Source organism: Helobdella robusta (assembly GCF_000326865.2).
Source record: "Helobdella robusta unplaced genomic scaffold HELROscaffold_6, whole genome shotgun sequence".
Taxonomy (NCBI): Eukaryota; Metazoa; Annelida; class Clitellata; order Rhynchobdellida; family Glossiphoniidae; genus Helobdella; species Helobdella robusta.
In genome coordinates, this window is record NW_008705330.1 from 1,732,263 (window position 1) to 1,756,648 (window position 24,386).

General features: G+C 32.6%; 1 protein-coding gene across 1 annotated transcript in view; it reads right to left on the reverse strand.

Annotated features, from left to right (window-relative positions):
* Nucleotides 1–3,564: 3,564 nt before the first annotated feature.
* The window catches only part of HELRODRAFT_69169 (hypothetical protein), a gene marked incomplete at both ends in the record, with an annotated part of 29,145 nt that continues 8,323 nt past the window's right edge, over nucleotides 3,565–24,386 (reverse strand). Inside the window, 6 exons of the mRNA XM_009029015.1 lie at nucleotides 3,565–3,841; nucleotides 7,244–7,391; nucleotides 10,091–10,285; nucleotides 16,761–16,794; nucleotides 17,092–17,196; nucleotides 22,486–22,629. Coding sequence (XP_009027263.1) covers nucleotides 3,565–3,841; nucleotides 7,244–7,391; nucleotides 10,091–10,285; nucleotides 16,761–16,794; nucleotides 17,092–17,196; nucleotides 22,486–22,629 — 903 coding nt within the window. The remainder of the gene's footprint in view (nucleotides 3,842–7,243; nucleotides 7,392–10,090; nucleotides 10,286–16,760; nucleotides 16,795–17,091; nucleotides 17,197–22,485; nucleotides 22,630–24,386) is intronic.

Below are 24,386 nucleotides of genomic sequence, written 5' to 3' on the forward strand. Positions count from 1 at the left end.
TCTGGTGGATTATAATCAGAGTCTTGCTCATCAACTTGTTCATTGTATCCTTTATTGTCATCACTGACCTCTACTGTATCTGTTTCAGCTATGATAGTTCTCTTCTTACCAGCTTTAGATGGATGTACTTTAACAATTTTTGATGTGCAAACCAACCAGCTTGACCATCAGTTTTCATCTGTAATAAATAAAATTCTTTATCTTCATTGCTAAGCCAGTTACCATTCACTTTGGTTATATCAAATATATAATCCCACTTTTCTTCAAAACAGATAATTCTGTGCCAACCATTTTACATCTCAAATACACTGACTTCTCAAAATTAAAATGAAATCTAGTAAACACAAAAAATTACCTTGATTGGAACACGTTTATCTTGACAGCTAATGACAATAATTCAATCTAGTGCTTGCAGAAATTGATAACATTGAATGCATTCAAACAATATATACTCGAACTTATATATATGTTTGTTTATTTGTATCAGACTACACCAAAGATATTGTAATTATTATAATTACAATATCTTTGTGCTACACATTAAAAATTATTAAAAAACAATTAAAATTTTTTATTTTCGTATTACAATTTCATATTTACGGGAGACTGCATGAGGTGATTTTTAAACCACACGATATCCGTATGAAGCTGAATATAGAGTCCTCAACGTATGTGTGTCACCGATTTTGTTATGTGAATCGGAATCGTAGAGTTTAACAAGCTTTTTAAGTAGCCATCGGAGACTTGCATTATATCATTTTGACGACATAGAAGTGGATGTCTAGTCTATACGACAATTTCATCTAACTTTCAGAACATGACGTATTCGTTATAACTTGAAACATGATCTGCTACTGTACATTAGGGGGTTGATTTTTCAACTTTTTTTTAAATCAATGAGTATACTTTTAAAAGCAAAGTATACTTTAATATAACTTTCAGAACATGACGTATTCTTTATAACTTGAAACATGATCTGCTACTGTACATAAGGGGGTTGATTTTTCAACTTTTTAAAAAAAAATCAATGGGTATACTTTTAAAAGTAGACATTTTGGCAGTTATTTATAAAAATGTATACCTTAAGACATTTGATTGCAAAAATTTCTCCCGTAAATATGAAATTGTAATACGAAAGTATAAAATCTTTGCATTCGTATTAGACAAAATTGTTGACATAATTTCCATCAATTTCAAACTTTAGTCCACAGTTTTTTGGTTACCGTCATGAAGTGGCAGATCTAGAAATTTCTGTTGGGGAGGATGATTGACATTATTCGTATAAAATCCAAAGTATTTGATGGAGTCGAGTTATTTAAAGATGCAATGCATTAGCAACAAGCAACTTAGATGTATTATAATACAGACCAAATCATGCAGTTTCTTATTAAAAAATCAAACTATTATTTTAAAGAACTGAGTCCCCAAATATGCAAAAGAATAATAAAAAATCAGATCATGAATATAAGCAGATATGCAATTACAAAAGACCTCCAATATGTTTTTGTTACAAAAATAAATATATATTAATTCACATCTAATCAATTTTACAGTTTTTCATCATAAAAAAAACTATCGATGATAATTTCAAATACGATGTCTCTATGAATGCACGTTAGTGCTAAATCATTTAGCCTCTTTTCTATCATGCTTGAACGTAAACGACATTTGAGTATTTTCATTGCGCTGAATGATCGCTCAGCAGGTTATTTATATGCAGCGTTATAGCGATTTGAGGAAGTTTCTTTACGTGAACGAACATTTTGGGTATATTCCTTAAAATACCGAGAATCCCTCTACATTTTTAGAAAACTAAAATGTTATAAATGTGATCTTTAGAATAAATGGGAGGACCTTAACATCGTTTTGTTTATTTAAAAATACTTAGGATGTTAAATTTTTTTTTACTTTTCTTTTTTAAGGAAAAATCTTTCAATCTTGCTCATTTTTCATAAAAAATTTATTTCATTAAAACAAACCCGCCCAGATTTGTTGTTGTTCCGCTACCAAATTTAAAACGGTAGTCAATAATAAGTTCAAGTTAGCAACGCGGAATTTTTGGTAAAAAAAATTTGAATTTTTTAGCTATAAATAAACTAATATAATAAAATTAATAAATAATATATAAATATATTAATTATGATTAAACAAATTTTTAGGGCCCGGTGGGGGACATTACCGCATACCCCTTTAGATCCGCCACTGTCGCCATATTCTTTTTTCAAAATTTAGCCATAGCCCAAGTTTTTGTTTTCTTCAGCTAGATTTCTACCAAAATTTTTAATTTATCAAATGAGTCTGATATTAGACAATCACCGTCAGCATATTCAAAATTAGCATAAGGGAAAAGCCATTATATAATTGTTCCACTTTTAGAAGTATATAATTAAAAACTATGTTGAAAAGGGTCTGTGGCAGAATACATCCCAGTTTGAAACCCGTTATGACTTTGAACCATTCAGTTTCTTCGCTGCTGATCTTGACACACAACTCTAAACCACTGTGTAAACTCTTACTATTCTTATTTTTTATCAATTCCATATCATTCTAGGACCATCCATTCTCCGTCTCCATATGAAGTCATAGGCTTGGGCGAAATCCACAAAACACATGATTATATCTTCCATGCTCTTTCCAATTAGCTGTCACAAGAGAAAAATCTGGGCAACTACTTTATTTTCTAAAACCGCATTGATTTTCTCCCAACTGTCTGTCGATTTTATTTATTTTGTTAAGATTGCCCTCTTGAATTATTACACCCTATTTTATCTTCATGAACGCAAATTTTTATAACAATGCTTCATTTATTATTTCCAACTTGGTGTTGGTGTCATTAATTCAAAGTAGTTAAGATAGTAACATCAGTAAGCTGAACTTTAAGCGTAAAAAAATTATCTTTGCATCAAATTACTTAATGTATTTATAAAATAATATAAGAGGAATGTATAAAAATTAGGAACATATATATTTACATTTTTATATAAACCGTATAAGCATATATAACAAACATACGTGCATTTGCGATTAATGCTTGTTATGATTTTCTTTAATGATGATTGCTTCATCGTTAATTTATCGGTACATCAGTAATTTTTGTTTTCTCGGTTCGATAAACGATTTAGTACCGATGGTTGGTATCGGTACTGGAAAATTGTCGTTATCGGTATACTGATAGTTTTCAGTACATCGGTTCAGTAATGCCTGTCTAGCATATACTGTGTCGTTAGGTAGTAGATGTTTTTTTACATGTTATAAATGTATTTGATTGAAACAAAACATCAAAAAAGAACTTGCATTAAACATTATTTTTTCAGGTGATGATGCACGTGATTGCACGAAACCTAGCTGAAAAACTTCAAACCGACAAACCAATTCTTTTTAATCTAGCCTTTAAAATGAAACTGTGCCATCCTGTCAAAGAGTTTAACTCTATTATATCTAAATGCATGCCTTAATTTTTTTAATTTAACGTAATTAACAATTTCTGACAAACTAACGACGCCTTGATATTTTATTATTTGAAATGGTTGCAACGGATTATTAATATTTGTATATTAATTTTACTTAAAATTTAACACGTCTTTTCTCATTTTCAACTTTATCTAGTAAAATTTTTTGTTTATACGCTTCTCTAATTATCTTGAATGCTTCTTTGTTGGCATAAGGCAATGACGTCAGTGGGTCCAAATATTTAGCGGATGAGCCAGTGACAACACAGACTTGTTTTTCTGGTATTTTTGGATTATTCTTGACCGGAAAAAAATTATTAAGTATTTTCTCGTCGGTAAATGTAACAAAATTCCTTGAGCACTTCTTGGGAGGTGGTAACTCTTTAGAATCTCTAAAAAAAACGTATATATTAAAACATGTTGAAAATACAAAAAAAAACACGTTAAATGTATTTTAAAGATTTAAGAAATCGAAACATACCATTGAGTTTATAGTAGATTTAAATGTGCCTAGTTTGAAAAAGTTTGCCTAAATCTAAGCTGCCGTTTTGTCACCACTTGTGTGAGTCGTTAATTGAAAAAATGTTACTGTACCCATTTTCAAGATAGTGTTATGCTGATATTGTTATAATGTTGAAAGTTGTTATCTTCAAGGCTTTGGGGTTTCTAAAGTTTTCAGCGTAGCAGATATCTGAAGGTTTTGACATTGAATTTCAATTCCGTTTAGATATCTGCAGATCGTTCGCATAAAATCCAAATAATAATACTCGAGGAAACAAAAATAGAGGCTCGGTATTATTATGCAGAATTCGTTCACAACGATCCACAAATTTGCGCGTTTGTGGATCAAATCTATTTTTAGGAAACACTATTTTTTGAATCTCTCAGGAAGACTGTTTTGTTCATTAACATATTTTCCTTTGATTCGAACAATATCAAGAATAAATCAGCAATTTATTCGTAAACTGTTTAGCAAGGTAGTCCTTTATCCCGTCTAGCGTCCACACTATAATGTCTCCAAATTTTACAACTTATCCAGCTGTGTCTGACGGAATATTTAGCTGCATGAAAAATGAACCTCAATGGTTATCGGTAAAGGACAGAATTCGATTTATTATAGCTCTTATGGAGAAAACTGTTCAACTGGAAAAGCATCGACTCCTTTAAAAAAGATGTTAAATTTTTATGGATGTCTCAGAGCAAAGCCAATTGAGAACAGCAGAGCATGGATATCTTGTTTGTCCTCCGTTCAAGACAATTTTACTAGTAGCGGCCAAATTTCAGTACTCGTTGCTTGCTGAAAACATCAGTCGTGAGTTGATTGATTGAATGGTTGAATTGGTTGATTATTTTTTATAAAAAAAGGTCTAAAAGTGTTCCATACATTAAAAATAATAACATAATAATAAATATTTTAAAATAATAATTGAACTGGGAAGCGGTTGAAATAAAAATAATCTGCGGTAATCTAGGTTGCCCGTTAACGATTTTAAACTGACTGGTATTGATTTTTAATTTAATAGGTAAAATGGTAAGCAAAAACGTTTAAAGGAGGAAAACACGTGTTAATAAAGAAATTGAAGGTAAAAATATAGTTGATAAATGCCAGTAACTAAGCGAATTTTTCAAGTTGCTACTTTTGTTGATAAATAATGTTTCCCATCGGTGTGCTGCAAAGCTTCTTTGTCACCAAGCATTTTGTCATACTCATCTCAGGTTGACATTACCATGTCGTCAATCTCGATAATATGGTTTCATCCACTCATACCCAGAGTTGTCAATCCAAAACTGATGATCAAGTTTTTGCATACAGTACTGAGGACAACTTTTCTCTACAGTCGGAGTTTGCAGGTTATAAACAATCTTGCTTCAGAGTCAGTGATTATCTTGCCGCATGGACTGTTCCAAATGAACTACGACAACATTTTGTGCAGCATCCACCAGTTAAAACCATTGATGATTTGACTCTTCAGAATGTGTTCGAATGTATGATGATCATCAAAGGTATTGTTCCAAAGAGATGTTTTACCGCATATTACCAAACGGCGAAAAGAAAAAACGGGATTGGCTGAAGTACTCAAAATCTACAGCTTCTCTTTTTGTTATATCTTTCATTTGTTTTCATCTTGGGAATCGCAGTTTACCACTGGTTTCAGCGATTGGAAGCATGCTACAAAAGGTTTTCAGAACATGAAGGCTGTGTTAAACACCAATCATCTATGCTGGCATATATAAACAGAATACAAATGCTCTGAACAATTGACTCACAATTGATGTAGCAGTCGATATTAGAGGTGAATCTTCAAATGCGTGGCTGCATTAGTCTGCTCTTTGGCAGAATGTGGTTCGCCTTTCAAAGGTGAAAATTAAATTATTGAATAAGCTAATAACGTATATCCGGAATGTTTAGGACTCCTTGCATATGAAAAGATCTGGAAATAAAGGACGAAGTCGAGTAAACTATCTCTCATCAACAATTTGCAAAAAATTTATAACTTCTATGGGAAAAAGGGTTAGGGTTTTTGTTTATTTATAGTTCAAAATTTACTTTTATTTAAAAATTGTAATTTAATAAGGGACCTTTTGCTGCATACTAAACGTGTTGGAAAAATCTTGTCGAAGATATATCAACTAAAAAATGAACCTAGTTTAAGAAGCCATACTTGTTGAAATTGTTTCAAATATTGATTAGTTCGCAAAGTTAACCTATTGGCACAGATAATTGTTCTATTGACCAAACTCAAATCGATGTCTTAGCGGCCATTCGAATTTTACGTAACGCTCTAAGAGAGGAGGGAGGGTTTACTATTTCTTAATAATCTAAAAAACACAGAATTAACGCTTTTTATGGATTAAATAAGCATCTATGTAAAATTCCTAGAAGAAGCGTTACAGGGTGATCAAAAGGATAAGGGTAAGGAGATCAGAAAAGAAGTCATTTTTTTCATGTTACGTAGGTAATATTTGAACGAGCGTTCAACAATGGCTAATAAAATTGATAGAAGAAAAATCTGGCAACATGGATAAAAAATATTTAAAAAATGTTATGAAATATGTTTTATTTGGCTACAACAATAAAAAAAGCAGGCGGTGAACTTGGCGCTAAATCAAAAAAAAACATCGTTATTTAACATCTGATCTGAAAAGTTTGAATTTTACTTTTCAATCAAGAATGATTCACAGATAAAAATATACATGAATCGGAAATCCATTATTTGCACCTTGAGATATTTTGACCGTTATGTTGGAAAACAATCTTTGGCATCTTGGCGCTGACCATAGACTATAGATGTGCTTCGAAAATACATCGTCGCTTACTGGATCCCGATACAAGAAGCTCATTGACACGGCTATCTAAACTCTTCTATCGTTTCCTTTTACTTATTCACATAAAACTGTTTCATCAAGCTTGAATGTGATGAAAATATTGTTTAGAAGTCTGCTCTGCATTTGGCACTGTTTTCATTTGAAACAAACCTCGCGTAACTAATTATAAAAAAGCAGCTTATTCGTCAAATAATTTCGTGCTAAAACGTGAGGCCACTTGCAATGAATACATTATACTAAAATTTCGAAAAATTATTTGTTATTTTATTTCAAATAAAAATTGTAACATCAGGTTCGAAATTTAAAAAAAATTTTTAAAATCGGTTAAAAATCTCGGTTGCTTTATTACTATTACCACGGAGTCTCACGCGATTCCGTTGGTCATGACTGTTAAACATGATACCGGTTCGAAAATTACTAATAAAAACAACTTGACATAATAAATATTGTAGTGTGGTATTAATTACCTTATGAGACTGAGCATTGCATTTACATCGGAAGGTAAATTGTTATTGTCAGGTAAAGCCACGGAATGAAATTTTATAGCTGACCCCATACAATTGTTACGATGAGTTCTAAGCTTTTTTTTTTCTAATTCCATCTTTTGGTATGTTTCTGAACGGGAAAAATTGAAAGTTATTAAAGAACATAACATAATTTAGTATCAACATAATTTAGTATTAATAATTATTTCTATGCAGTTGATTTTTAACATGATTATCAGTTACGCGATAGTGATTATTATGTAATCATCGTGTACTGACCGCATACCACAAAACTTGAAAGAATTTATCGTCAAAGTTTGAATATTACCAATAAAATTCATAGGTTAATTCACTCGCAAAAAAGCAGATTATTCACTTTAAAAAACGAATGTATAGTGGAGTTGCAGCTAATAATACATGATCAAAAAAACTGAGGCATAGTTAATAATATATTGGGTAGACAACGCTCATCTGATAATTCACAGACAGTTGGGATTACTCCCGATAATTTCGCAACTTTCAAAAAAATTAATTTGACGAAATACCTTCTAAAAACTCTGGACCTGTAAATTGTTAAACTGTTATCCAAAAATCCTTCTTTGACTGACTCAGTCTTCTTGTCTCAATTTTCTCCATGCAATACTGAAGATATTTAATCAATAATACTTCGATCCACATTTAAGTCTCGTTATTTTGATCATATTCCTACTACAACTCTTAAGAGGTACATTGGTTTCTTCTTGCTGTTTTTAATCCGCCTTGTTAATCAGCGGCTCTCATATGTTAGACATGCGATTGTTAGACCATTTTTTTAAACAATAAACCTATTGCCGATTTACCATTTCTTTCAAAGATTGTTGAACAAGAAAAGTTAGGGCACTGTTTCCACTTCGTTTGACATGACCAAACCACCTCAGACGGTGTTGCCGGCATTCGTCCTTTATATCATCTAAACCAGCACGACGCAGGATTTCGGTTGATTTGATGTAGTCCTTCAGACTAATTCGTTGCATCCATCGGAGCATTTTCATATCGGTTCGGTGAAGTTGTTGTTCCAATTTGGTTGTCATTGGCCATGTTTCTGCACCATATAACAACACCGGACGTATCACAGATTTATAAATTCTTGATCGTAGTGAAAGTGGGATGTCACGCCGCATCAATATAGAGGCAAGGAGATGCCATTTATTCCAGGCTGCACGTATGCGTGCTCGAACGGCAGTTTCAGCTGATCCAGTACAATCCAGAACATCCCTTAGATATTGAAACGATGCGACTTTTTTTTACCTTAATGGCTTCAAATCATTGCTATTTTGAATTTGTTGTTGGAGATTGATGCAAGCAGGACAAACAAAATTGGACACTTTAGATAAACTACCAATTATTTTTGAACAACGTTTGTGACACCACTGGCTACACAGCTGACACTTGATTGAATTGTTACCTGCACCAGCTTTACAAACTTAACAGGGCCATCGTCCAGTAGCTGTGGATTAGATAGGTTCACCAATGTTCATTGCTTTGGTTTTGCTGATGTTGACTTTGAATCCATGATCGGCGAGTCTGGTGTTCCAATCTTCAAACATCTGTGCTGCATTCTGCTCAGACGTGGCTGTTAAAACGATATCATCAGCATATATTAGATTCCAAATGTCACCAGTGCGTATCGGTTTTGTGATTTCTTCCACCACAGTTATAAATAACAGTGGACTGAGAATCGAGCCTTGGTGAACTCCAACGCCGATGTCAAATGCATCTGTGTTCCCAACCGTTATGCTGACAAGAGTCTTAGTATTTGTATACATTTCCATCACAAGTCGAACAAGATATTCTGGAATGAGTTGTCGACGTAGACTCCACCTGATTGCTTCACGGGGAACTCGATCAAATGCTTTTTCAAGGTCTACAAAAATGTGTAATAGTTGTTGATGCTTTGCGAGGTACTTCTCTTGCAGTTGCCGTAGGATGTGAATTGCATCAATTGTTGATTTCCCCGCTAGGAAACCAAATTGATAATTTTCGAATTTGATGCACGACGTTAATCTTCTCTCAATGATTTTCTCAACAATTTTCAGGGGGTGTTCTAACAGACGTATACCCCGATATGATGAACAGTTCAATGGATCACCAGATTTCACGGCAAAGTTGTAGTAACGTTTGGATACCTGCAGTACCAGATGCTTTTATAATGTCATTTGTGAGTCCAGAGGGCACTGCTGCCTTTCCATCCTTCATAGCTTTCGGAGCTTCTGTAAGCTCCTCTATAGTGATATCTGGAATAGGACCTTCGATGGGTGGAGCGTCAAAATCTCTAATCTATCTGATGGCTTTAACAGACAGCACATTTCACTGCTTGTTCATTTAGATATATCAGATGCTTTTGATTGTGTTGATCACGAGTTGATGATTAATAAACTCTATGGCAACTTTGGTGTCAATTGTCAAACGCAGGACTGCTTACATGTTATTCTAAGCTTTTAATTGAATGTTCGTGTACCACAAAGGCTGTATTATCCACAATCCACATTAAATGTAACGGGTTCAATTATAAGTGACTGGTTTCTACTGATTTTTAAACGTCTTTTATTTTGTAGTGAAAGTTAAATAAAATGTAAATCAAAAGTTGAAAATTTTTCCATTTTTACGACACAAGGTCCATCAACATTGCTTTTCAATACCTTTACCGTAGCTTAACCCATGTGCGACATCAAATTTTAACAATTAATGGTATGAGTACTTTGATAATTAACAGTGCATCAGATCAGTAACATATAATCCAATTATTGATGTATCACATAGTTCATTTATTTATTAATGAAATTTACTAACCCAAGGAAGCCAAGTTTATTTCTTCTGTGATTTTGGCTTCAGCAAGCAGTTCTTCTTGAGTTAATCTTCTCATTTCTGTAATTTTTCTTTTGTCACCTGAAAGCTTATTAAGTGCTGCTTTGGCTTTCCTTTCTTTCAAAATACCTTCTGTACATTTCGATTTTTCTGCTGTTGACTTCCTTATCGATTTTTTTTCTTAAACGTTTAAGGTAATCAACTAAATTAGTTGACAAAGTAAAAATGTGAAACAAAAATTTAAAGTATTTTTTCATTTTACAATTAATAGTATATGGAAGGTAAGTGTTGTAACAGCTATCTATAAAAAAGATGCAAGAAATTATAGACCAGTGGCGTTGACCAGTGTTATTTGTAAACTGATAGAATCGGTTATTAAGAATGATTTGATGTTGTATTTAACTGATAATGATTTGATTGACCCTAGACAATATGGATTTGTAAAAGGTAAATCAACGGTAATGCAACTCTTGAAACTTTTGGATGATTGGACTAAGGCTTTAGATGATGGCTACAAGATTGATGTTGTGTACACGGATTTTGAGAAGGCTTTTGATAGTGTCACATGGTATTTTAATTGAAAAAATGAACAGATTGAATGATAGATTGATTACTTGGGTAAACAGTTATTTAAGTGGAAGAACATTCAGAGTGAGATTAAATGATAAAATGTCTAGACGTTGTACAGTGTTAAGTGGGGTTCCTCAAGGGAAGGTGCTGGGTCCTATATTATTTCTTTTATATGTTAACGATGTGTTTTATTTGTATAAAGATGCAAAAGGTTCAGCAATGTATATGTATGCAGATGATGCAAAATTCTACAGAATTGTTAGCTCAGATGATGATAGAATGGTATTACAAAATGGGTTAAATGACTTGACTAGTTGGTGTGCAAAGAGTAATGTAAAATTAAATGAAAAAAGATGTGTGGTAATGAAATATGGGTATAACATACCTTAAAATAATTTTCAATATAAAATTGGTCATCATACATTGGATAATGTCGATAGTGTTAAGGACTTAGGTGTAATATTTGATAATTCTTTAAAATTTGTTGATCAAATTCATAACAATGTTAAAAAAGCATATTCTTTGTTAGGTTTAATAATTAAAAATTTTAAAGGTGTTAGTGATCATATTTTTATAATGGTTTATAAATCATTAGTCAGATATCATCTAGAGTATGCAGCTTGTGTTTGGTCTCCGTGGACAGTACGGGAAACAGAGGTCCAGAAAAGAGCAACAAAGTCGATCAAGGCCTGCGAACATATAAAATATGAAGATCGTCTAAAATTTTTGAGCTTGCCAACACTGAAATACAGACGCATCAGAGGGGATCTCATCATGATGTATAACTTGTTTAGAGCTAAAGATCAACGCGACCTCCCAGTAATGTTGAAAGCTGGTGGACAAACAAGAGGACACGAAATGAAATTGACTGCTCTTCCATTCCATAAGAACTTGAGGAAACAATACTTTATCAATAGATCAATTTATATCTGGAACAATCTGGGTGTTGATGTTGTGAATGCTGATAGTGTGAATGATTTAAAAAAAAGTTGGATACTTATCTTATGAATGCCAGATTTATGTATGATTGGAGGGCAAATGATACTTGATGTGACATTGGCTATTTGAATTTTTTATCAGTATGTATCGATATTATCGTCAATTTATTGATTAGAATATTTTTTTTATTAGTCTTTATTATTGCGGCTCTGACATACGCAGAACCACTTACAATGTTACAGATATATATTATTTATATATCTTTTATTATGTTCTTCAAATCTTGATCTATTGATTTGAGGCAGCCATCTTCGCCACAAAAGCTGTATATCCTTTTCACACGACGTACACATGTATTTATGTGCACGCGCAAGCACCACATCATATACGCTGAGTGTATGATAGCCATTGAGAGGTTTGACTCAGCGAGCATTTGAACCACTGAGCCATCTCGCCAGCCAACATGCGACAACTTACGTCGTCTACCCATTTACCAACCTCGTAAGGATGGACGGCTAGGTTGACCGGGGGTCGGCTACCCGGATGAACCTGGAGAAACTGCAGAATTTATTAGTAAAAAAATTTATTGCCTAAACTAGGTTACGTGATTTTGTTATTCCATCTATAAAACATACAGTTGCAGCTGAAACAAACTTCTACTTATTATTTATTTAGCAAATTTTAAAATGGAAAACATTAAAATAAATCGTGTATTTTTTAATGATGCGTTTAGATATTTAAAGTTCCGTAAAAACAGTGCTAACATATGATTATCAAAATTTGTTTAAAACCCTCAGCATTAAGTTAACAATATAGTGAGAATGTTGCAGGAGAATTATAGAAAGAAGAAACGAAGATTGTACATGTGTTTTGTGGATCTAGAAAAGGCTTTTGATCGAGTACCGAGGAAGGTCATTGAATGGGCGTTGAGGAAGAAAGGAGTGAATGAGAGACTTGTTAAAGCTGTGATGCAGCTGTATGAAGGGGCGAAGACAAAGGTGAGGGTCGGAATGGGGACGTCGGACGCTTTTAGTGTTAAGATAGGAGTCATCAAGGATCAGTGTTATCACCGTTTTTGTTTGCAATTGTGATGGATGTTGTGTGTGGAAACATAATGGAGGGGTTGTTATTTGAGATTTTGTATGCAGATAATTTAGTCTTGATGACTGATAGCATAGAAGAATTGCAGTTAAAATTTGACAGATGAAAAAGTGTTATCGAAAAGAAAGGGTTAAAAGTTAATAGTGGTAAGACGAAGGTAATGGTGAGTGGGGAAGGTGGGGAGCGAGTGATAAGTAAAATAGACTCCTGTGGGGTATGTGACAGGAGAGTGAAGGCTAACTCGGTATTGTGTATAGGATGTCAGAAGTGGGAGCATAATAGATGTAGTGGTGTGAGGGGGCACTGAAAAAAGTGGAAGGCACTTTCAAATGTAAGAAATATGTTCATGGTGTGATTAATAGGACGGAGCAAGGGCGGGGTTGAGTGGTGGTATTGAAAGAGTGGAAAGCTTTGTTTATTTAGGGGTTAAGTTGAACGCGGATGGAGGATGTTTGATCGCTTTTACGGCTAGAGTCGTGTGGGATGGATAAAATTTAGGGAATTGGGTGGGTTATTGTGTGGAAAGAAATGGTCAGTGAAGATGAAAGGGAGGGTATATAAAGCATGTGTGAGAGCAGCGATGGCATATGGTGGTGAAACTTGGGTGTTGAGGAGAGAGGAGGAAAGTGTACTGCAGAGGGCTGAAAGAGCTATGGTGAGGATGATGTGTGGGGTTAGATAGGAGGTTAGATAAGTGAAAGATAGGAGGAGTAGTACGGAGCTGATGCCGATGATGGGACTGAATGAAGACATTGTGACATTGATAAGGAGATCGAGATTGCGGTGGTATGGACATGTGTTGAGAAGGGATGAAAGGGTCGGGATTAGGCGAGCGTTGGAGTTCGAGGTTGTAGGAATGATAGGAAGGGGTCGTCCGCGATTGGGATGGAGAGAGCAGGTGAAAGACAGAGTGAAAGCGTTGTTGCGTGATATTGAGGCGAGTGACAGATGTGAATGGCGTCGAGGGGTATTTCGGTTTCATCATAGGTAGCCAAACGGCAACCCCCGATCTCGGGAAAAATGTCGTCTAAACGTGTGTTGTTGTTATAATAAAACATGTAACTTAACAGTACATGACAAACAGTACAAGGACTTAAATCGTTATTTCATTCAGTTTTCTCTACCGATAGAATTACTAGGGTGTCGGATACTTTTATCTGAGTCGGAATTTATTGAGTGACTGGAGTACACTTTTATCCGACTCTAGAAAGCGTTATGAATTTGAAAACAATTTTATTTGTAAATAAAAAATAAATTTTTAAGCTCGTGTTTTTTGGAAGATATGTGTGTAGCAAAGCGTAATCTTTTTAATACTGACAATAGATGCTACCAAACGCGCTGTGCAATAAATTTTTTTTATAAAAAGTGAAAAATCCAAAATTCTTTCGCTGAAATTAAATTTTGATTTACCAGTCTCCAATTTCCCTAATTTCATCAAAGTATTAAATAAATTTGGACTGGCAAAAGTTCAGCCCCTCCACAAAAATAAAATATTGTTAATTTTAGTATACAAACACTGGTTTCAATAGAAAAATTGTAAAAATACTTGAGATAACCAAAAAAGTCGCCAAAATTCTTTTTTTTTACAACATGCAAGCCCACCTACAAAAAGTTCTGGCTACGCTACTTGATGATTATACATTATTATCATCATTAGTACCAGAGCATTTATATAGCGTTGTTTGAAATAAACCTCTCTGAAGCACTTAAAATTTACATTGATGTTCAAATCAATAACGTCATCCTCTTTTTCACTGATGATTGATGGCCATTATATTATCTGGCATTGACGTTGTTGTTAGCACTAACCCTGTTTGGGCTACAAACTTTCGTTATCGCCTTGGCATATTTGTTATAGAATTGTATTATAATTTGTTATCTATATAACGCTAATTATAATTGCTTCTCATCAACGCTCTCTATGTTGAAGGCTTTTTAGCAACGTCACAAGCGGTTTCGATAATTAATACTTACCAAACAAAAGTATTTTAAGACGTTTTCTAAACATTGATAATGATATTCCAGATTTTTGAAGTACCTTAGGCAGACTATTCCAGAACAATAGCTTATAACTTCAATGATCTCTATGTTTCTAACACCAGTGTCGTAGATTTAAACGATCGTTAAGTGTTCGTTATTCCGTAGGCTCAAGATTTTCGATAAATAAAATATACGAAGTCGTCATAAAAAGAAATGGTACACCAATCAATGATACTAATAAAATAAAACTCAGGATATACTACATTAATTGTAAGACATCACAATTTGTTTTAAAGAACAACTGCACTACCAAAGATGATTCTACTAAAGATGATTTGAAGCGTAATCATGTAATATGTGAATTTAAATGCCCTATTGACGACTGTGCGCGTCAACAACATTTGTATGCATATATATATATATATATATATGCATATATATAGATATACATGCCAACTGTGCATTCAAAAGTTTTTTTTGGGACGAGGCCTTCGTTGATGCATTTGTATTTCATTAAATTTGCATGCCCACCTTGTATCAATAGTATCAAGTCTTTTCTTTGAACTAAAAGTACTTCTTCTACTATATATATATATATATATATATATATATATATAAACTTGGAAACATGAATATTGTAGTATGATTTTTGCTTTTTATTTTGTTAATTTACTTTATGGTCGTTTTTTCAGCAATTTTTAAAATTTTAATTTATTTTGTTTAATTCTCTTATATATCTATGTAAATAATTTAAAGTTAATTTTCGATATAAAATATATCATCGTCAGTGCAAAATATTTTTAAATAATAACGAAAATATATATATACAGCACCAATGGCAGTATTAGTTTATATTTAATTTATTTCAATAATTATTCATCTAGTATATGCATTTAATTGTAGATTTGATACTTGATACTATTGATACAGAGTGAGCATATAAATTTAATGAAATATGCATCAACGAAGGCCTCGTCCCAAACTACATATATAAATATATATATAAATATATACAACAGCAATGGCAGTATTAGTTTATATTTAATTTATTTCAAAAATTATTCATCTAGTATATGCATTTAATTGTAGATTTGGTGAGCGTGTACAGTACACCATAAAACCCAATATATCGGAATGACTACAACTACTCTGAGACGCAGATTAGCAATGCACAAACAAAATGGTAAAAAAACACTTCATAATTAAAAACTAATGCTAAATAGAAATATTTTAGATAAAATTCTATACCATAATAATAATTTTTTTGAACTAAAAGTACTTCTACTACTGCCACTACTAATAATAATTATAATGATAATGGTAATAACTGTAGTGATTGTTATGGTGATATTAATGATGATGGTAATAATATTAATAGAAATAAAAATAACACTTCATAAGTGGACAATATTCTTATATATATGTGTATAAATTATTACTATTATTATGAAAAATTTATAAAGCGCCAATTAAAGAAAAAAAAGTCTCTAAAGCGCTATCAGTAGTTAGTTAACGAAATTAAAAATGACTGAAAAGCAACAATAACAAAAATCGAAAAGAAAATCAACGAAAAAAACAAATTTTAAAAATATATATATTATATATATATATATATATATATATATATATATATATATATATATATATATATATATATATATATGTATGTGTGTGTGTGTATTTATATTTAATTATAAGTATATAAATATATGTATGTTTCTGTATATACTACTTACTATTTATTTATTTAATTTATTTATTTCTGCTTTTATTTTTATAATAATTTAATGTTTATCGTCATCTGCAGTCTGCCAGCCCAGGCTAATCAAAAATAGCCTCCATCTTCTTCTATTTTTTGTCATTTTACTGGCTTCTGCGATGTTTGTGTTTTTTATTTTAAAGTTTTCTTTGATGTTGTCAGTCCAAGTTTTTTTTGGATGACCTCTTATTTTCTTACCCTCTACATAGTTGAATAAGGCCCTATACGGTAACTTCTCTAAGTTCATCCTATTTACATGTCCAAACCAAGTTAATTTTCATTTCCGGATACTTTCTATTATGTTACTCTCTTCACCAAGTTTTGTTTGATGTTGTTGTTTCTTATTTATTGGATTTTACTTACACCCACGAGGAGGCTCAGACAATTCATTTCGGTTGCTTAAAGTCTGTTTTCATCTGTCTTTTTAATTATCCACGTTTCTGATCCATATATCATCTGTGGAACAGTGACGGTCTCACATAACTTTCTTTTGGTTGATAAAATTCCATCTTTTGCTTTCCATATGTTTTAAGCACCCCATTGTTTGTAGAGCTATGCTTATTCTTCTTTTTATGTCTTCCTGGTAGCTTTCGGTGCTTGTTATCTTTCTACCGACGTAAATAAAGTTTTCCACTACCTCCAGTACATCTGAATTTAATTTCATTTGGGTTTTTTTCTGATGATTTAATGCCATCACCTTTGTTTTTGTGTTGATAGTTAATCCAAATTTTTTAATTGCTTCCTTGACTCTTATGGTAAGGTTTTATAATATTTTTTTCAGTTTCTGTCAGCAATCCAACATCATCTGTAAACTTTAAATTGTTTAGCTTTGTGCCTCCACATTTTACTCCAACATCTACATTTTCTAGAGCGACTTGGAATACTTTTTACAGTAAGAGGATAAATAGCATGTCATTGCCGTTATAGTTGTTGATATTGGTGACAATACTATTGTTGTTGTTTTGGTTCAAATGTTGTTAAGCTTTTTATCGATGACAATTTTAATTAGATCTGCGCTGTAATTATTATTTATAAGATTTGTGACAAGTTTGATTTCTGATGAAACGTCGTCTGGGGAGGAGTGTATAAAAGCGCCGTTGATGAATGATCTTACGGTACTCAATTTATATTCATTAGTACATTCAATACTTCCGTTTAAACATATTCCTTTATTAGTACCTTTAATGAAGACAGAGGTTTGAAAGTTGGGTTCGTTGCGAGAGACAAGAACGTCAAAAAAAGGGAGTTTTTTATCACTTTCATATTTAATGGTAAATTTTACTTTGGATTTATTGAATATTTTTTATAAATTTTGTCGATTAAATTATGATCGTTATAAGATACAAAAATATCATCAAAATATCTTGTGTAGATGTTGGATTTAAGTTCAGGATGCTGGTTGAAGGTTAGAGCGTTTTTAGCGATGGTGTCGAACCATAAATCTTTAATAAATTCATGACTTTTCTTTCTCATCAAAAAGCGTTTCGACATCCTAAGTCGTTCTGATATTATTTTAAAAGTTTGAATGTCTAAACCGCTTTGAAGCTTAAGGAGAGCCATCGTCTCTTTAATAGACGCATTCATTGGAAGATTCAGCCGAACTCTTACATGTTCCGTGCTTTTGGAATTCAGAGTGGAACAAAAATCATACGACTTTAACTCAAATTGCCTTTGCTAAAGAATGTATAGATTAAATATGTATAGGTTCATCTTAATTTAATGTTTATACCGGATGTAGTATTTCGTAACAGTTCAAGTTTTTCTTTTACTTTGGCTTTAGAGACCTAATTATTCATTTTAAATTCGGATATTTTTCCTAAGTAGGTGAAAGACTCGTTAATTTTAATTGGAAATATTTTTTTCAATTTTTAGATAGGTAGCAGGTTTGATTTGTGTACATTTTCTATTGACTTTCATCATACCAAAGGTGTTGCATTTATCTAATCTGATTATCAACTTAGCCCATTGACACCAAGCAGAGAATACTTCTGTCAACTTTTGTGAGTTTACGACTCAATTTAATACAACCACTGCATCGTTAGCAAATTGTAACCAGTTGCAACGTTTGCCTAGTTCGCATATGTAACCCAAATTTATCAATTTTGGCTTTTGTAAAGTTTTCATTAACGAGTTGAAACAAAAGTTGAACAAAAGCGGTGACCATGGATCAACCTGTAAGACAACTTCGCCAACTCTGGTTGGGTCCATTTGCCGTTCACATCAACAGAAATAATAATAACGATAATAATAGTTATTGATGTAACATAAGAAACCAAAATATAAAAAAAAAATTATTACTTAAAATTCGCGCCTTATGTTTTAGCCTTTTAACGTTTACCATGACCACGAATCAACAATCTATTTAAATTTGAATGAGTTATTATAATTGTTTTTATTAATTTCTAGTTAATTTATAAACATATTTGCCCTGATTATGATAAATTTTTATCAAAATAAATCTATAAGTTTACAATTAAATTAAACATATAATAAAAAGTAAATAACAATGGTTTTTTGCTTTTTAACAATTTAAATTCTCAGCATAGACATAACAAAAATTGTAAATTTATTAACGCTAAAATATCGGTGAATTTCATAAAAAAAACTGTTTATATATATATATATATATATATATATATATAGAGAGAGAGAGAGAGAGAGAGCGACAGAGAAAAAGAAAAAGATTGAGTTTAATGAATATACATCATTATATATCATCAAACATTACATTACATCAGCCCATTCATCAAATATCTACTTCGCCAAAAAAATAAATTCATGAGATCAGGATCTATCCTCAAAGCCGATCACCAAATACATCGACACACTCATCATCAACTTCAACTCAAAAACCTTCACTAACAGTAAGCATGGAAGCAAAGCTATGTGGGACCAAGTCAACAAGATCAGAGGCTCTGATAAATCATTCAGCACGTCAGTCAACCGCACAGCAAATTGATGCCAACACACTCAACACCCACTTTGCTTTCATGTCAACCGACCGTCCTACAAAACTCCACCAACAAAAGCAACAACAATCAATGTCTTGACAGGGAGGGGGAGTTGCAACGGTTTGTTGAGGTAGTCTGACAGTTTTCCTCAATCGGCTCCACCGCGGGAAGGCCGTTGCTCCAGAGCCCGTTACATAGCAGTGCCGCAATACTTGCCTCCGAGTCTTACCACACCGCAGTGCTACTCAACGGTTGGCCTCCTCCGACACCAAAAATAAACAAGACAGAAAAGAGTTTGCCTAGAGCGATGAGAAGAACGCTGGCCCAATTTTGCTCCGGTCACCGCATCTCTCTCAACAGCTACAAATTAAAAATTGAAAGTGGGGCAGCAACATCTGTCCACTTTGCCGAGAACATCCCGACGACGTCCCTCATTTGTTCAGCTGTACCAGCAACCCAACATCCTTCACGATAATAGATCTTTGGCACCGAAGCCAGTTGGCCGTGGCCAACTGGCTTCGGATCCGTCTGGATCTCAATAACGATGCCTGAGGCCGGGAAACTACAACAATCAATAGTCGTTATCAACATCAACAATTTATCTCTTACTCAGTCCTGCGCACATGCATCCGGTAAAGGTCCAGACAGTCTACCAGCATGGTTTCTACAAATCATAGCACCATTCATCTCCAGTCTACAATCACTGCTTAATGCATTCATTCATCTCATCACAATGGAAATCCAGCATAATTCATCCAATTCCTAAAACAAAACACCCATCATCACCAATAGATTATCGCCCAATATCTATCACCCCCATTCATCGTTAGGTCATTCATCTATCCATGTTTCAACCATCCATCCATCAAACCACTATTACAAGATCAGTTTGCATTTCGCCCTACAGGTACATCTACATCTGCCATCATCTCTCTTACTTCTATAACAACATCTTTTCTTAAAAATAATAATTATGTTCATTTTATTGCTCTCGACTTTTCTAAAGCTTTTGACACTCTCAATCACTTCTCACTTTCAGACAAGTTGGTCTCTCTTCCTCTACCTCAACATTTACAATATTATAAAAAATTTTCTTTCTAATATTAGTCATTCTACTTTTTTATCTATTCTACCTATTAATTCTAGCGTAGTTCAAGGTTCTGTCCTTGGACCATCTACCCTTATCATCAATGCTTCTGCTCTCAGAAGTTTTCATATTTTCAATCAAATCATGAAATACGCTGACGACACCTACCTTATCATCCCATTATCTAACTCAAACACCATCCACTCAGAACTCGACTCATTAACTACATGGTCAAAACGATGCAATCTGTCACTTAATCTCAATAAATCATTCGTACTCATCATTCACAATAGCCGTAAGAAAATAACATTACCTCCAGAACACTCGCACAAGTCAATTAAAAATATTATGCATCACATTCACCTCCACACTTTATATAGTACTCCATACCAATCACATCATCCCAAAAGGCTTTCAAACATTCCACGCACTCCGCTCACATGGTCACAAACGCTCACAAACACCCCGCTCATATGGTCTCAGAGGCATCAAACTATTCGACATCATTGAATCACTCATAATCTCACGCATCAAATATGCAGCTCCCTCATGGTCGGGTTTTGTTACACAACAACAACTTCAGCAACTGCAATCTTTCATCATAAAAATAATTCACCTCAACTATCTACCTGCATCATACCCTACCATCACTCAGATATTCAACACACTCGATTCAAGACTTTTCAAGAAAGTAGAAAATAACAACGACCACGTCATCCATCCTCTGCTACCACCAATTAAAACTACAACACACAACCTTCGTCAACGCAAGTCGCCACCCAATCAAGATATCAGGAAAAGACCTTCATCACTAGACACCTCAAACATATTAACACTCAATAAAACTTTATCATTCACTCAGCAAGTTTTTATTTATCGATCACATCACTAACTCACTAAGTCATCATCTAGTCTATTAACAAACCACCTTATTAATTTGCCTTTTTACGCCATTAATTTATTTTTCATGTTTAAACATTTTTCTTTCTCCGTTTTTTATTTATTTATTTACTTATTCATTTAATTTTATACTACTGCCTTGCATGCTGTAACAGTTTCTGCGTCTGTCAGATCCTGATTTTTGAAGAACAATAAAAAAAATATATATTTACAACACAGCCATTGTGCAGATAAATAAATATATGACTTAATGAATAATAAATTAAGAAAAATATATAAATAAATACTAAAAAAATGATAAATAGGTCTTACCCCAAAGTATATCAACTGGCCTTGAACAGTCTGACTTAGTTACTTTAGCATCTAGGATTTTGCTACATTCTCTTTTGACACACTTTTTTGGATCCTGTTATGTATAAAGCGCCTTCTCATTAAATAATACAATAAAAAATTTATTATTTTTAATTTATTCCTTCTCCATCTGCCTTTGTTTTATCACACTACTTTTTAGTAGACCATTATAAATAGAATGAAATCATCAATTGAGTATTTTACTCAATCATACATCAAGGTTACCAACAGCTCTAAAAACCATAATAATTCACAAATAATTTATAAAATGTTCGGAAAACACAAATATATACTAAACACAAATGTAAAGCTGTAAAAGTAATTAAATCATAAATGACAGCTTAAACCGAATTCACTAGTGACACAAAATCTCAAAAAGTTTTGTAGGCGACAGAACAGTGTTACAGTTGATATAGCAATAGTAAAGAACCTGAGCATTATTTTTAGATTGCGACGTATACTACAGTTCTAAGTACAGACGTCGTATTAGTGATATTCAGTCCCTAAATCTATGTTTATTATTACTGCTGCTAATTACAGTCAACCATTATATTAAATTACACAGAACACACTGTGTTAAATGTGCCAATATTTAACCTTCAGAAAAAGTTGTCCAATAAAATTGTTAGTTCAAAGACCATTTAAACCAAATAATGATGAAATCATTAAAATTTTACATTATTTTCAACAGCTTAGTTACATTTATTAAATAATAAGATTAAAGATATACACTATTTCAAACTTTGTAGACAGAGGAAAACGTTTTTTTTTCTTTTTTTTCTATATCATCATCACTTATCGTGTCGTCATCTTCATTTATGTCAATATCGGAATCAGTTGCATCTGAATTTGAGTATTCTGATTTATAATCTTCATCATCTGCCTCCTAAAAATTAAATAGTTTTTGATGAATAGCTGAAAAAACCAATTCCGTGACAAAAATTTTTGTATTTATTCTAAAAATTGTGAATGGCATACACATATAGCAACTAGTTAATACAATCATTTCAATTAAAACAAATGCTTTCAAAGTCTAAAATTTTATTATTCTTTAAAAAAATTTAAAACGTTACCCTAGTACAACTTCAGGTTTTTAAGACCTATTCATGGGATATGTGTATTAGGATGGGGAAAAAATTGAACATATGTCATTTCAAGTGCCAAAAGTTGCTAACTATGCTAGAAAGTATTTCATGAAAGTATGCTAGAAAGTTTGAGACATATTTCAGATTCTAGGGGTACCACATCATGTTAACATTTTTATACAATTTTATTCATTTTACGCCTGGTATTAGTTATATATTTCTAAAAAATATTCACAAGATAGGATGTTGAATGGATGAAAGTTCTGGAGAGACAAGTTAAAAAAGTGTCAGGATTAAGTGTAAGATTAAGATTAAGTGTATTAGTTTTGATGGACGAATTGATGAAACACGGTTGCTGGATATTGGTAGGGTTGTGAGAACTAAAAAAGAGAACCATTATGTTAAAATTGGCTACCACGGTCAAAATTATGTAGATCATGTGGCACCGCAGATAGGCAAAGCAAAAGATATTGCATCTGAGATTTTGTCAGTTATAAAAAGTTGAACATAGTCCAATATCTCTCCCAATGATTCCTTGTCACAGTCAAGGATTCGAACGAGCTGTTAAGCAAATGGCTGGAGCTACGTCCACAGTTAGCGGCCATGCAGCGTGCCATAAAATGATAGCGTCTACGGAAGAATCCATCATTAAGAAAAAAAGATTAGAACTGAAGGATTTTGATTTTATTTGAGTGACAATTTGTTGTTTTTGCTGAAATGTAAGAAATAACTGTTTGAACTTTATTTAATGTATGATTCTAATTACATTGCATAACACATGCGCTTTTTATTTATATATTACGTAATAATCACGAGCAATGTGAGACCACTAAATACTGTTCTAAACGACTAAAAATTTAACTCTATGCTATACTCATATAATAGTAACTATCTATATCAGAAATGGCTTCGATTTTGCAACTTCACCTCTATTCGCCCCACCCTAATGTGTATAGAACAATCCTAGTCTACGGGTCTGTTGCAAAAGCAAAAATCATATGCTTAAAGTATCCCAATTGTCTATTTTAATATATTTTTTTCAAAACTGAAATTCATTTAAAAACGTGTTAATTAAATTTTCAAATTTACTTAAATTTAAAAAAAGAAGCATAATTTTTTAAACAGTGTTTAGAAATTTTATTATATTTTATTAATATTATCTTTATTCATTGACAAACACATACAGGTATGTAATTAAAAGCGGTTAAAGGAGCATTCACCCGAACAATGTTTCACCCAAATAAAGTTTTGGCCAGAAGACGTTTCGCCTGATAAATGGAACTACTTTCGCTCTATATATATATGGAATCTACGTAGAGTAAATTTTGAGAAATACAATTATATAATTTTTATATCAATTAGTTATTTGCAGTTAATTTTGTTTTTATCCTTTCAATTTTAATTTTTAATTTGTATTAAATCGACGAGCTAAAAGAGTTAGTTGTAAGTAGTAGAAAATAGGCTTTAGAAGTTTTTTTTTAAGTTGAATTGTTTGTTTTGCGATGTTTTGTTTTTTCGCAAACTGCAAACTATCTAGAAACATTATATTTAAAAAAAA